The sequence below is a fragment of the Halyomorpha halys genome, unplaced genomic scaffold (assembly GCF_000696795.3).
Source record: "Halyomorpha halys isolate HHAL.00 unplaced genomic scaffold, Hhal_1.1 Scaffold134.1, whole genome shotgun sequence".
NCBI classification, from domain to species: Eukaryota; Metazoa; Arthropoda; class Insecta; order Hemiptera; family Pentatomidae; genus Halyomorpha; species Halyomorpha halys.
In genome coordinates, this window is record NW_027107159.1 from 704190 (window position 1) to 720036 (window position 15847).

General features: G+C 30.5%; 1 protein-coding gene across 11 annotated transcripts in view; it reads right to left on the reverse strand.

The window, feature by feature from the left end:
- The window catches only part of dpy (dumpy), a 354721-nt gene that overhangs the window by 214964 nt on the left and 123910 nt on the right, over positions 1 to 15847 (reverse strand). For all 11 annotated transcript variants that reach the window (XM_067045457.1, XM_067045461.1, XM_067045460.1 and 8 more), the window contains exon 2: positions 10830 to 10882. In XM_067045457.1, coding sequence (XP_066901558.1) covers positions 10830 to 10882 — 53 coding nt within the window. The remainder of the gene's footprint in view (positions 1 to 10829; positions 10883 to 15847) is intronic.

Here is a 15847-nt window from a genome sequence, read left to right on the forward strand (position 1 = left end):
TAAATTATACTCTTTAAGTTATATCTTCTGCAGGAAGATTTTCATATATAATTAGAACTTTTGAATGAAAAGATTTGTTTTAATTATTTTTTTTATATCATTAATAAACAAAAAACAATGTTTCGGTGTTATCACCTCAGCATCAGGTATCTAAGACAAATTCTCTTTTTCAAAAATTTGTAAAACAATTACCTGATTAAACATCTATCTAAAATTACATTGTGTTTTCTCCTTATTAGTCTTGTATTGCTAACAATAACATATTGCTGTCACTAATATAAAATTTTTAATAATTAAAGAAACAAACATATTCTAAATAAGGAGATATAAAATCCCTTCCTGAAACCAGATTATCTTTATCATTGATAACAAATAGGATGAAGCCAAGTCAACATTCTTCTACCTCTGTCCCACAAAAGATGACTAATTTATTAACAATATTTTTAAAAATATGTTTTTAACTATATATTAACCAACACAATAATGTATTAAATTTGTTATACTCTCGAATTACTAATAAAAAACATTAAATTACTAATTGATTTACTATATCTCTGTAGTGTGTACACAAATTTTTGTTATCTGTCTTAAAATTGATGTTTTTGAGATGTATATTGCTTCTGTTATTTTTTATTTACTTCTTTTATTTCTATTTTGATCTACTATATCTAAAATTTTTGGATTTTTAAAATCTAAATTATGTTTATATTTTATACTGTGTTGTGTTGATTTTTTTGACATTTTTACAATTATTCATTTACAAGTTCTAGTAATAAATTGTAATTTAATATGATGTAAAATTATATTATAATTTGGTCATTATGTAGTAATCCACTTACTACAATGTAATCTATTCAAATAAATAAATAACAAATTCAAATAAATAAAGAAGTAAAGGATGAAATAATCTAGAATTTTTAAATTTTGTCAAATTGCTCGATTAACAACAATAATTTTTCCAAGTATATGCTACAGTTACTATTTATATATTATATAGTTTATGATATTAATTTATTTCTAGAAAGGTCTTCAAAGCTATTACAAGCTTCTCCAATTTCATTACTTAGATAGAACTCTCTTATTTCTAAAGATCTAATTTACAATAATGTTACTATATATTCATTTAATACATGTTTAATAGCATTCTGGTTTATTATCTATCATTTTTTTTTAAAATTTAAACTGAACAATTTAACTTGAACTTACTCCGGAAATGATAATTTAATTCAGCATGAGACGAAAGTGGTTCGAGAGTTAAAATTCCTGTAGTCATTTCATGATAAAGTTAATGTGAATTTTAAGTTTCATTAATTTTAGTTGCTTTAGAATCTACTTGATTCTGTTATTGCCGACCACAGAAGGGTAACAATTAAAATTCTAAAATCATTTTACGATGTACATTATGAAAAATTATTATATCATCAAATATCTCAAAACTTTAACTTTGATGTTTGACTTAGTGTATTTCGCTTGTAAACCAACAATATATAAATGCATTACAAATTTTATTTAATAATTAAAAGGTTCCAAAGTTTTATCTCCAATAAAATGAATAAATACTTTTCGGGAGATATAGTTCACCCAAAGAAGTATGCAAAAATATTTTGTAAATATGGTTGTGACAATTAAAATATTATAAAATAGTTGGGAAATTGTAGATTCTTCTCCTTCCCCATAAAAAAAAAAAAAAGAAAAGTAAATCCTAAATTTAATTTTACATATCTACATTTTACCCTCCTATATCCTAGAAAACCTGCAATTCAAATGCTTAGTTCTAGCAGGTCCCGTTTATCCGACATCTGCCCTCTACCTCACCGAACTGCTACGTTGGATGAATCATTTTTTACCCGAGTTGCATGTCACTGGAACTCCATTCCCTCAAATATACGTCAAGTACCAACACTTCCCTCATTTAAAACCCTTCTATTTAACTAACTTTAAGTTTACCAATCTAATCTAATATTATAATAGTACAAATATTTTGTAACTACCTTTTTGTTTTGTTTTTCGTCAGTTAGTTATTATCTTCTTCTCTGTATTTAAAATTATTTATATACAATTGTAATATGAGTTATAATTAAGTGTGGCCACATTGTTTTTTTGGCGAATATATCTTATTATAAAATTAAAATTTCCTTTGTAATTGTTCTAAACGAATCTAGTCTCAGAATAATAAACTAATTTTCATTTCATGTTCATTGCATTTTGGGATTTACTACATTAAACATTTTTCCAAACTGATAGCTTTTTTTCCAAAGCAGCTACATGTTGACTTGTTCATCTCTATATTTGGCAGGAAAGCCTATTGTCCTGCGAAGTCCGTTTACTAAGACACACAGACCATCGGCCGTAGCCTTTGTCCACCACCGTTGAATAGCCAAGAACAATCGGGAGGATGCCACACAAAGGACACAATTATCATCTCGATTAATTTTATACACCCCGTCAATCACCGTTGATCCGCCATTGTTAGAGGTTTTCCTTTTATTATTTCCCAATCACTGGCCAAGGCTGAGTGTTAATGAAAGAGGTTTTTCGGTAGATCTTCTCCTCTGCCGTTCCTGTCCTCTTCATTGTCTTATAGATAATTAGTCTGGAGGCCTCCTATACAGTTATATGGTGTTTTTTTTTCTAAATGAATACTTGTATTATTTTTAATTCTTGTATAATAATCTATGATAATCAGATCTTCTTAAGGTCAAAGACGTTCCCGTTCTTTGATGAGTGGAAGAATACGCTAAAATTATATGACTGGATACAAATTTATCGGATTTCAAAATGGTCTTGGTAATCCGTCAGTATTACCCCTATTCCTCGAAGCTCTCGGCATCTTCCAGGCACTTCTCAATAATAGATATTGACTGTTCAACAAAAGGTCCTGCATAATCTTTATATCACATTAAAGAAAATTAATCAATTAATATGGGTAATTGAGACATCCCTATAGTAGTTTATGGTGATATCAATTCGTCATATCAATCGGATATTATTTTTGTAGATTTATAAAAGATTAGATAACTGATTGATTGTTACACGTGGACAATTCATCATTGACTTGTCATCTTGGTTACTTTCAACCTTTCACGTAGGTTTCATAACCGTTTATATAGAACGGGGAGAGAGCCTGACATTCAGGTCGGTAAATTAATTTTTATAATTTATTTATGCCGTTTTCTTTATATAAACTAATCTAATTTAAATTTATTATAATAAATAATCTATTAATTTCCATTTTATCAAGATTCAAATCAAATCAGTAATTTAAATTTTATGAAAATAATGTCGCAGTTTATTAGATAAATATCTATTTTTTTTTAACAATCCAAGATTTACTTAAATAATGCTAATATTATAAGATATATTTGTAAATTAGAAAGCATTCGAGATTTAAGATTTTTTATACAATTTATATCAATAAATGCAGCCTGAATCGGGGGTAATATGGAAATTCTTGAATATATCTGCAGATATTGCTAAATTAATTGATTAAAAAAAAAAAATTGTATATGTAAATTTCAAAATAAATAACAGTCCGTATCAACGTTAAGCCCTGTATATATGACTTATATATATATATATAAGTCAGCTAATTTTTAAACGATTTAACAATTTATACCTAAGGATATGTAATAGCTTGAAATAATTAATATTTACGTCAACTATATCAATAAAATAAATAAAAACTGCAAAAAATGAACTAAGGTTTACAGCACTGCATTGTTATGCGTTATGATAATGGAAAAAAACAAATTAAATCGATACAGCTACAACCGATGAAGGATGTAGTACTTTGGGAGGAAGTACTGTTACTAGACCAACGGTTAGGCAAGGAGGTGATTTAATTTATTTCCCAAATAAGGGTTGCCATCTACTTTATGAGGCTGGGTGGAGGATTCTAAACCCACAGGCTGAACTCACGGCTACAGCGAAAGAGAGAATAATTATCAGCTAAAGCCCGATTCGAACTTGCGTCCTTGAAGTTTGTAGCACAGTGCCTTACCAATGAGCCACTCCCTATTTCTTTACTAATTAAACATACTTTTTAAGACGTTATTCAAGATAAACAAACATGATTAAAATTTATAATAGTTTGAAATATTATGTACATACTTTTAAATATTGTTTCTATTTCAATTTTTAGTAATATGAATCAATTTTACTATAAATAAAAATAAACGTAACGTTTAAAATAATTGATAAACAATAATAGATACGTTGATGAATTAATTTATCACATTGAATGTTTAAACAGAAATTAGATAGACCTTGATGAGATGAAACAAAAGATTAAATTAACCATAAAACATAAATAAAAGCTTTGACAAATATCTCAAAAGAAACTAGATACCCAAAATTGTAAATTTTTGGAAAAAAATATATAAGCTTAGTTTAAGGATTCATTCCATTTTTGAAACTCATCCTAAAACTAAGAATTATAAAATTCAATAATGTTTTATATTAAAACATTGGTATGAGCTTCAGACGGTGTCAAATACCAGAATTATGTATATTTTTTAAGAAATATTTCTTCCAAATATAATTTGGGTTCACACCGATATGCATATTCAGGGCGTTTACTTATCATATGTTAAATAAATAAAATTTATGACACATATTAAAAGAATCACTTTTTTTTAATATAAAAACTTTAACAGAGTGGTATACTGTCAAATACAAATAGAAAATGAAATCTTGATATATTATTTTCTTTCTACTTCATGAATATTACTAAAACATATATTTATTTAATATTTATGTTGTTAATGAGACTAAACTCTTTAATTTCCAAAATATGTGTATGTAAAGTACCGACCATCCTTGAACTTAAATCGCACCCAAAATTATAATAATGCCTTATACTTTAGGTGTGGGTAATTCCAGGACATCTACTACCGACCGACTTCCCGAACTAGAGGATATCCCGACCTGGACCCTACGGACAACCTTCATTATAAGAAATGCCAAGGACTGCTTTCGATCTGGCTGCTCCCAATTCCCTAACCTTTCCGCCTGCCCCTTACCTAACCTACCAATTCCGTCTGAACTGGACTCTAACAATCATATTATTTCTCACTATATTGAAATAAATTAATTTATTATTGTTAAAATCATTTGAGCAAACTATTTTTTATTTATTTTTGCGATCTATCTACTATCACTGTTATTTTCTTTGAGTTCCTTTTGATCTAGTAAAACAATCATGAACTCCAAAACAGCAAGCTAGTATACAGAGTAAAAAGAAAATTATCCGTAGCTAAAACCGTAGTTAAATTAACTGCAGTTTTTATGCCATAATAATTAAAAGACCCGCTGTTATCTGTGTGTCCATAGCTAATTCTTGCAACTAAATCAGCTGTTAGATGAAACAAGCAACTAGGTACGCTCATAACTACTAATGGCTGATATAATTAAAATAATTAGTTATGGGTAAACAGATAACAACTGTTGTATTTTTTTTAATTATTCATCCATAACAACTTCAATTTAGCTATAGTTCTAACTACAGTTAATTTTCTTTTAAATCTGTTTGTACATACACATATAATAGTACAAGAGCCCGATAAAAAATATGTCAGTTATTTCACGCCAATTTAAGATTACTTTAATGAAAACTGGGAATAATTACTAGTCAAATGTGATCACTCTGCCAAGCATAGTTGGGGGACACCAAAATGGCGGCTGTTTCAAAATTTCAAAGAAAATAGTATTTTATTTATTTATTAAAACTACCTACAACACTAGATTTATAATAAAATAATATAGCATTTCATAATATGGTAATAAATGCTAAATAAATAAATGCCAATAAAATAGCATTTAAAGTAGAGTAAATTTTCTATAATATGAGCCCTCATAGAACTATTTATGTTGAATAGTTCCCGAGATATAGTTTTTTTTTAAAGCAACCTTTCATAAAAAATGTACTAATAAATCAGTAGTAAGCGAATTATTTTAAGAAATTTATATCTCAAAAACCATTCGACGTACAGATGTCTGTTAGCATTAAAATTAAAGCTAGTTAAATATAGTATGCAGTAAATAACTTTTATCTTCGTAAGGGTAGTAGTTTTTATGATATTTGACCCCGTAAAACGGTCCCTTCATGTTCCAATATTTTCATTGTGCAGCTACAGGCTATATCTAGACTATACCACCTTAACTAGACTCATATCAACACCTTTTAATGACACAAGGCAATCAAAGGCAGAAGACACTCTGAAGTATGTGTAATAAATTTTATATACTATATATGTATGAAGTACTAATGTTACTCTTTTTAATAAACGGTACGAAAAAAATGCGTCTATTTTTTTACAACCCTCTTCTTTCAGATATCATCCAAAAATTCTTACATTCCCCTATACACAACCTTCGTATGGCTTTCAAATTCCATAACAAACTGTTTTAATCAGCTGTAAATTATGAAAATCGCTTTCTCATATTAAGCAAATGATTAAATAAAAACAAAATTATATGAATTAAAAAAAAATCGATGAATATTTCCAGGTAGTAAGAAAATCCCAACAGCATACCGGTTTTTTTTTTACTGGTGGCGTAACACAACCCGGACGTCATATCTCAAAGGTTTAAATTTGGCAGCCAGTGGGTGGTTTGTTTTCAGAAAAATTTATTGCTTCCATCTAGAATGAGAATAATGCCTTAGCTTTTTAGAATGTCTAAAAGTTATATTTTGTTTTTGTTATTTTCCAAAACTTATGAGCTAATGCCATAGATATTAAAGAAAAGAAACAAAGGAATTTGTATTGTAATGATTAGTGCAAGCCGTCTTAAATTTTTTATTTATTTCAACTAACAAAGTTTTTAATTAACAAAGCAGGGTGGTAAGTGAACGTTGGGTGATACATCCACCTGATTTTTGACTTCTTTATTTCTTCGTGTACCTAATTTTTTTTATTTTTCTGATTTTATTTGATTTTAGAAATTTCATTATTTTTTTTATTTATGTATAATATTTTTTTTTAAATTTATTCTTTAATTTTGGCATGTGCCAATATCAATGGACAATAAATAGTATCAATATTACTCATTGCCCAAGGTCGTGACAGATTTTAATTTTTATCAATAAAAAAAATTTAATTTAATAAAAAAATATATTATATAAAAAAGAATAAAAAAACAGGATTAAAATTAATTAAATCAGGCTTAAGTGATAATTTCTTAGGACAACTTCTAAGCGACTCACGTCTTACGGACTCTCGTCCGTCTCAGATAGCTCCTTAAGTAGACCAAATGGACATACGAAGTAGAATGGCTCCTGTTTGGCATTGATGTAGAAGCAACCCCGTTCCTTAGAACTCAACGTGGGACGATTAGAATTCTAAGAATGAGCACTCCTTCCATAATGAAATGCACTACTGGAATCCAGAGCAAATGTTTCAGGAAAATCTTCAAGGATTTCAATTTCTCCAGACCTATATTAGGACCAATGACTTCGGGGGAGCAAGAATCTAAAACAAGAACTATTCATTTATGCGACAGTCACTTAACAACAAAAGAGGACCAACCTAAATGGAAAACCTGTGAGTCCCCGTGATCCATAAAATATATAATTGGAGAATCCGCATCAATTCGTCAAGCCTTCGAAAACTATAAAATACCTTGCTCCAGAGAATTGACTATGAAAGACTCAGAAGATTCCAGTTTTAAAAGAAATCGAAATATATTCTAAAATATAAATAACCAATATCGACCAGTGTAATCGTCTATTTTTAAAATATTGACCTATCAAATTTCAAAGGCAAGAAGATATAGTAAAAATATAGTAAAAAAGAGCGTAATAATGAAGAAGTTGATCGCCCAGAATAAAACTGTAATTTAATCTAAACTGCGTCAGAAAAATACAAAAAATCATATTTGAACCTATTGATCAATGAATAGTCTATTAGTACGCCAAGGACATTGACTTTCGCTATGTTGTGACACAAATCCGGATTTTAGAAAAACTTTTAACTACTTCTAATGGAACTGATATTGACACCACGATAAGAGCCCCAACTGTATCTCTTGTTTGTCGTATACTGGCACAGATTATTGTTTCTAAATATAAAGCGGCTCACTTTCATGCTTTCTCTGTCCCACCTCTTTATTCACTGAAGGTACCTCTCTTCACAATATTTTGATGCTTAGATTGTAATATGGTATGAATTTTTGTAGTAACGAACTATACTATTAATAATTGTTATCAAGCAATGATATTTAAGGTATCAAAAGCATTATATAAATATTCTCTGTAGGGCTTTCTTGGTCTTCACACCATCCATGTTGGCTCGTCCTTTCAAGTGGAAAACATACAAGAAATGACATGAAACTTAGAGTTTCTAATCTTTGTTTTCTTTAGATTCCTGATTATCCTTCTAGGTATCTGAAAAATGGTCTCAAGACCTCTAATAATAACATTGGGGTTCTACCAATACGTAGATTCTTTACAAGACTGTCAATGCCTTTAAAATAGGGCATCAAATTGACTAGTTGTATTTTCCAAATTTAATTTCCAAAAAGAAATTTATAGACAAATATGATGGCAACTTAAACAGTTAATGATTTAATCCCACTGATTAATATATATTTATTAGATCTAGATTATTTTTTTTTATATCGTTAGTGTAAAGCCAAAGTGGCGTAGGTGCATTTTTTTTTTTAATTAGAGTTTTATTCCAAAGCGGTTTTCTGTTCTATTTGCAATGCCTCAAAAACCTAACACGAAAGTTTACTATTTGATTTTTGCCGAGATTAGCCAATACCTTATATCCGTAAACTGATTAATTTATTCTATTATTATTTATCAACATTATCACGGTATAATTATTGTTATATTTTCATAGGCATATTGAAATTTATAAGTAGACGTCGCATTGAAGACTTCAATGTTTTCCACCAATCGCACATACCAAACAAAATAATATCTTATAAATTTGGATTTTTAAATAGTAGAACTTGACACATTCCCTATTATTCCTTAGTAAACTTCCTTCTTAATGCTTCCTCGCCGCGTGGGCAGAAGCTGCTCCCACACCTAGGAAGGCGCCTAGGAAGGACGACGGTAGGCGTTCGACCCCTGGTCCTCCAAGGATCCCGCTGAACAATAGTTCGTGGGGGTGCGGTCCCTTACTCATTGGGCGTAGTCAGCCAGGTTTCGCACTCGCGTCATTTACATGGGAGTGCCTACCGGAGGCCGTCATAATCAATGTGGGAGTATGTTTTGGCTGAATGGCGCTCCAAACTGCCCTTTTTCTCTTACTGTAAGAGAAGAGCTCTTGTACAGTAAGCTCTCTTTTTATGCTTACAGTAAAACAAGAACCATTTATTCTGGCGGGCTTACTACAACAAGCTGCCATCAGGAGGACGATGGAAGAGGAGAATGACTGAAGACTTGTTGAGCTCTGGTTGAAGACATGTTCCTTTTGGTAATGAAGCTGATGATTAATTGTTTTTGTTACTCCAGTGGCTACCGTGACCAATTGCTTCTGTTATGGGCGGTGATAAAGTTATGATTTGTGGCCACTTCTTGTGCAGTGCGTCGTCGTTTTGTGTCTTGTGCTTCTGATGAATGGAAGCCGCAACCGCTTGACATGTCGCAATGACGTCTGTTTCATTAAATTGCCTCCTTGAATATTGGTCGTTAAGGACAAGCCTGAAAAGCATTTTCATGAGCTCTCCCCCTTTTTGTAACTAGGAATATTATTGGTCCATCAGATATGGTTAGCTTAAATTTTATTAAAGCAATAATTTCACCATTATCTGAAAATCTTATTACTAATGCGTCAAAAAAATAAAAAAGTTTTCTAATAATTAAAAAATATAATTGTTTACGCTTTACACTAATAGGCAGTTCTGGATGAAGTTGGCTCTAAGGATAAATACGAATTACGATGAGAGTAATCAGGGCTGAACAGAAGGGAAAGGTCCAATGGATCGGCCGAAATGTAAACGGAATGACATAGTTTGACATTGGTTATTGAAATGAAATTTCTCCAGGAAAAGTGAGAAACTACATAAATCAAAAACGGATAAATTTAGGATTATTCTAATGTTATTAATATATTATCTAATATTTTTAGGAAATTCTACCTTAATATTACATTGTGTCAAATCAATATTTAACATATAATGATTTCATTTTTCGAATAATATAAATTTGTGAAAAGGCTAAAAAAAAAAATGTATATAATTAAAACATTTAGCTGAATATCAGGCTGATTTTAATAATAACTCCAGCATAATAAACCATTTTTTCCTCATATAAGTTTCCTAATAAATAATTACGTTACACTTTTTTAATTGTAATTTTTCTAATTTGTAATATATCTATTTATTTAACACATAAAGTACAAATGAAAGTTCTAATTCCATTTATATCTTCTTATTTATTTTTAAATCCCCCTATTATTTTCATGATATCTTTATCTAAATTTATTCCTTCAAATCTTTTCCGTACTTATTATTTTTTTCTATTCATAGTGTATCACTTCCAAGTAGATGTTGGTTTAAATTAAAAATAAATACTTAATAAATTAATATGATAAAATTTAATTTTTCAAACATTTTTGGTCCCTTTTTAAAAATTATTTAGTGGTTACACTCTTTCTGATGAAATGTATATTTTAATCAGTTAATACTACTAGCATTTGGCTAATATATTTTATTTCATTTTGTTATTCCTAATTCGTAATTTTTTTTTCTAAAAACAATTTGTCTACTAACAGTCAATATCTTTAAACTACAACCAAACATGTTACTGAGCAAAACCAAATCTTATAATCAAACGAATAACTTATCAAAACAATATTGGAACTAAAATATGTACATACCTTTTCAGAGAGGAAAATCCAGACTGCTAGTTGTAGCAGTATTTTCATTTTTGCTGTAACAAAAAAAAAAAAAATTAAGCACATAAGAATTTTAATTTAATTTTAAATATGAAAACATTTTTTCCATTAATGACTAAAATAATTAGGAAATAATAGCAAAGGCAATAAAATATATCGACAAAAAAGAGTTAATTATAGTAAGGATTCAATATAAGTTTATGTTGGATATTGATAAATGATTTTATAATTCAAACTTTTTAATAAATTAAAAAAAAAATTCAAATAATCCTACAGAAAATTAATCAAAACTCATGTGAGCTCGTTCTAAAACATTTTCAGCAGATACGATATGCTTTCGCTTCGCTAACTATTTCAATGAGGCGATAAAACAAAAAAATATTGTTTATTTATTTCTGGTGTAAGTAATTGCTGATTATTTTTATATCTATTGTTTATATATATATTTAGTGAGTTATACCTGGTATATCACAAAATTTTAGAAGATCCTTTAAATATGGGATCCTCAAATTTATACTATGCACAAGATTTGTTTATTTGGGAAACTACTTAATTTTATTTTGTAACTGAGGGGTTATCGAACCTTAGGACCAATAAACCTATCAAGAACCCTAAACATAAATCCTCCCACTTACGCTACTATAATACTAGAGCAGGAGGGATGGCCAGGTTGCATCACCATGAGTGGGTTGTGATGAAGCAACCCGCTCCGTCATCTTAATACAGAGATTTCATCTTCAGCAGATGTGAGCCCTTTTTTGGTAACACAGACCTAAATACGAGGTGTAAAAATAAAACAGTTCAAGTTTTTTTTCAGTTTTTTTTTTCATTAATCGTGCTATTTTATATTAATGTTTAATTTTTTTTATCACAAACGTGTAATGCTCAACAGTTGCTTACGTTGCAATATTTCATGGTTCGTGCGGCCGTTTTGAGTTCCGTTATAACACACGATACGTGCCTACAACTTAACCTCGAAATAGAGCGTTGAGTCACATTTCTCTGAGCAAGTAAGAACCGTTCCATGTTTTTTTGGAGTTATATATAATTTCATTTCTAACCAGAGTTAATAATTTTATCCATTGCAAATATGTCTCTCCACCAGTATCTAAATATACTGAAATATAAGTAGGCATTTTTAATTTTATTTTAAATTTCTTTTAGTCTAAAATGTTCGTTTCTCATTCGTATCTATATAAGTAGATTAATACGATTAAGATACTACCGTATTGACCTTAGATTAATAATTGGAGAAGATGGTCAGGGAGGAGTGCGGTCAGCAAAAAGAACATAAGTAAAAAATTATTTATTTATCCCGACGTTTCGACCTGAGTTTCAGGTCATCAGTGAGGTTAGCAGGGAATCCTAGCTAAAACTCGCTCAGTTTTAGCCAGGAGTTTATGCTAACATCCCTGATGAAGGCCTAAATCTTAGGTCAAAACGTCGGCATAAATAAATATTTTTTTTGTTTATTTATGTTCTTTTGCTGACCGCACCCCCGACCGTCTTCTCCAATTATAAATAAATATCATATTTTTCAATGTATTTAAAAAAAATTGTTCTCTTAGTATCTTTAGAATGATGGTGTTGGAATTAATATATAAAATATCCATATCTTTTTTCATTTTTAATAATTGAAAAAATTCAAGGTTAGGATAAAAATAATCAACCAAAAAATAAATAGTAGCATGCTTAACAAGATATATTAAGTTTTTCTTCTCTGCCTAGATATAGTCAAATTATGAAAACGTTAATAAAAAAAATGAGAACAAGATGGCAACGCGACTTTCTAATTTAAATTAATTGTTTAATTTAAAGTATCACCAATAGGTGGTTTCTTCCTAAGATTTTCAAGTGTAAATGAAACATTCCACATATTTACATATTTTATTTATTATTTTGTACAGTTGTAAATTAGATTAAATAAATTTTTTAAAAAAAGTGAGTAAATATTTTTTTCTATTTGAGACATTAAGTATTATTTTACTATAACCTATTAAATGAGATTTAAAATACGACATCTAAGAACCTAATTTAATTTAAAGTATAAAAAAGAGGTTTACTTTAACTCACCAATTTTGTTTTGTAAATTTCACCTAACTAGTATAAATTTAATTTAATTCTTTATTATGTACCTCTAACATTGTATTATTTTATGTACACTTAGTTTCGATTTACTATTTCTAAAATATATCGAATATTAATGAAAAATGTAGTTGACGTTAAACTTTTATGCGGCAGTCTGTATATCGGACCACGATTGAAGTTATAACCCAAGGATTTATTTTACGAATCGTTGAATATTGAAGAACCCTTAACGTTGGTAAAAAAAATTACGTCATTTTTTCTCAGCATAAAACTTTTCCTGTAATTCCTCAGGGACAATAGGGATCTGATGTTATTATAAATATAGTTTTACGTAATGGATGATCGTCAAGTCTTTGTTCTCCGTTGCAAAAGCCCCCGACAATGAGCATGTGGCTGACAATGGCGAAGCAGAGGGGCTCTCCTGACCAGTGTGTCAAGGTCTGAGAACCGGCGTCCGATCTGCCGGGATAATCGGGAGTCGGGATTAACTTTCTGGGTGACGGACGTTCCTAAGGTAGACAATAACAAAATTAGATGGTTACAGGCTGCCTATTAGTTAAGTCAGTCTTCTTTTGTTCATACTTTTGTCTCTTCCGGGAAAAAAAAACTATTGCCATACATACATTGCCATATCATCCAATAGAACATTTCTGCAATAATAAAGGTAATGGTCATACTCGTTCAGCAATCCGTTGCCAATGTCTGCTTAGTGTTGAAACGAAAGCCGAGATGTTCGCATGTTGACTTAGCAAGCTTTCTTAAGTACTCTTACCAGCTTTCACTCGTTAACCGTCATGACACATATTTACTTTTTAATTTCAGGAGTAAATATTGAAATCACCGAACGACTGAGGAGGCTGTTTCTAAACTAACTCTGACTCTCCTCTAAAATAATATTTCAACATATGTTGGCCAATCTCGTCAATTGCCTCTTATTATATATTGAATTTTCCTTCTAAAAACCGATTCGACATATCAGACTGTTAATTTCGTCTAATAGACCACTGAATGGATCCTAGAGTACAATGACGGGGACAAGTATTTGAATTAAGAGTACATGGGGGGGGAGAAGGGATGAACAGGGGTCCCTACTCCTACTTCTTCCCTAAGAAGGGAGAGCGGGTGTGGAAAGGTTCTTTTTTTAGTTAATTTGATTATATATCTCGAAAACGGAAGGTCGTAAAGGAACAAGTGTTCTATCGAACATTAAAGTTGACAACATTCAATTTAAGTCTATTCCTTGCCTTATTCGATTATAATTTAGGAAATATTTACAGTATTACATAAGGTGAAATTGCATAGTACGGCTATGCATATAAATATAAATATATAAATAAACTTTTATTTTTTTAAATACTATTTTATGAGCTAACTATCAAATTTCTTAGGTTTGACAAATTTCAATTATTGTCCATTCCGCAGAAAATTCACTCCGCATTTTTTTAATTCCTGTTGACTAGATACTGAGAACTTTCTTGACAGTTCTTCTTCTTCTTTCCATGCAACTCTTACAGTTCCTTGGAGCCTGACGCCTGTACGCTACGGTTCGGTGGAGGATAAAGAACTGGGAAATGAAGAGGTCATCAGTGGTCAGTGGCCTCCGCCGATCAGTACCGAACTCTTCAATGTTCGAAGGTTCTTTCTCAAAAATGGCCGTCTTCAGTCGCTTCGGTCGGCCTCTGGACAAGGACAAGGAGAAGACTGAGAGTTGTTCGAATTGCAAGAGGGTTTGAGGAATTGAGTCGGGAAGGATGCTTCTGCACAAAAATTATGAAGATATAAGGCTAGATACTATGTTACTAATTAATAGTTGAATTATCATAATTATTTCGCATGGTATTATCATGTAACTAAAAACGAATCTAAGGAAGACTGTAAAATTAGTAAAGTAAGAAACGGCCGTAATAGATTAAGTGCTTTACAAGCCATCTACGAGGTTCGTTCTAAACATTTTTTGCGTAGTTGAGTAAATTATAGGAATTATCAGAGTATATCGGTAAAAGCAGTATAAGTGAAACGTTCTACAACGTCTAAAACTCATAATCTATTTATACCCTCAAACTTTTTTTTATTAATTCGCTAATATCCTACTCACAGATAAGTTCATTCATCACAGCCAAATTGAGGATCAATCAATGAACTTACTAAACCTACTGTTAGCTCAAGATAAGAAAACATCACATATATAGTATTGAAAATAAAAGATTGCGTAGAATGCTATATGCAATGGGATTACGGACTCGGAAAACATAATTGGAGTAACAAAGATTGAAATGGGCCGATAAGGACAAATGAAATATTGGGAAAGTAATCATTGCTGAACCAAACAGTAACCGCCCAAAACGTACTTGAGAAGATTGTGTTAAGCCTAATATTATAAATTTATATTTTTTTTTTTTATTACGGATCTGTGGGAATAGTAGATAATGAGTTTAAGTTGCATTATACATTTCCGGATTCGCTAATCATTATAATTTTCATTGCAGGAAATGTTATACGCGTAACAATAGTGGGTATATCTCAGTGACTATATTTATAACTAATTAAGAAGGCATTCAGATTCATCCTGTCCGGCGTTGCGACATTTAGGTGACTTGAGCCGCCATCTTGAGACCTGTGACAAGCAAGCCAATGTGCCGTGACTCCTTGGTATTCGAGACCTGCCCTCGGATCGATTTGTTTATTCATTGTCACGACCCTTTGTGTCTCTGTATTCCACAAGAACGACTTCTGAGGAACTACTTGAAACCGTCCGTGTAGTTTTTTCCTTTTTTCGGTGTTAAGAGGATTCCGTATTCAGTTGGATGAAGATGTTGATGGGAACCTGTGAGAGGTGTTAAAAATACTTCATGGCTCATGTGGTAGAATTTTTTTAATGTTTCCTCATAATTCCAGTTCGGGAAAAAGTTAAT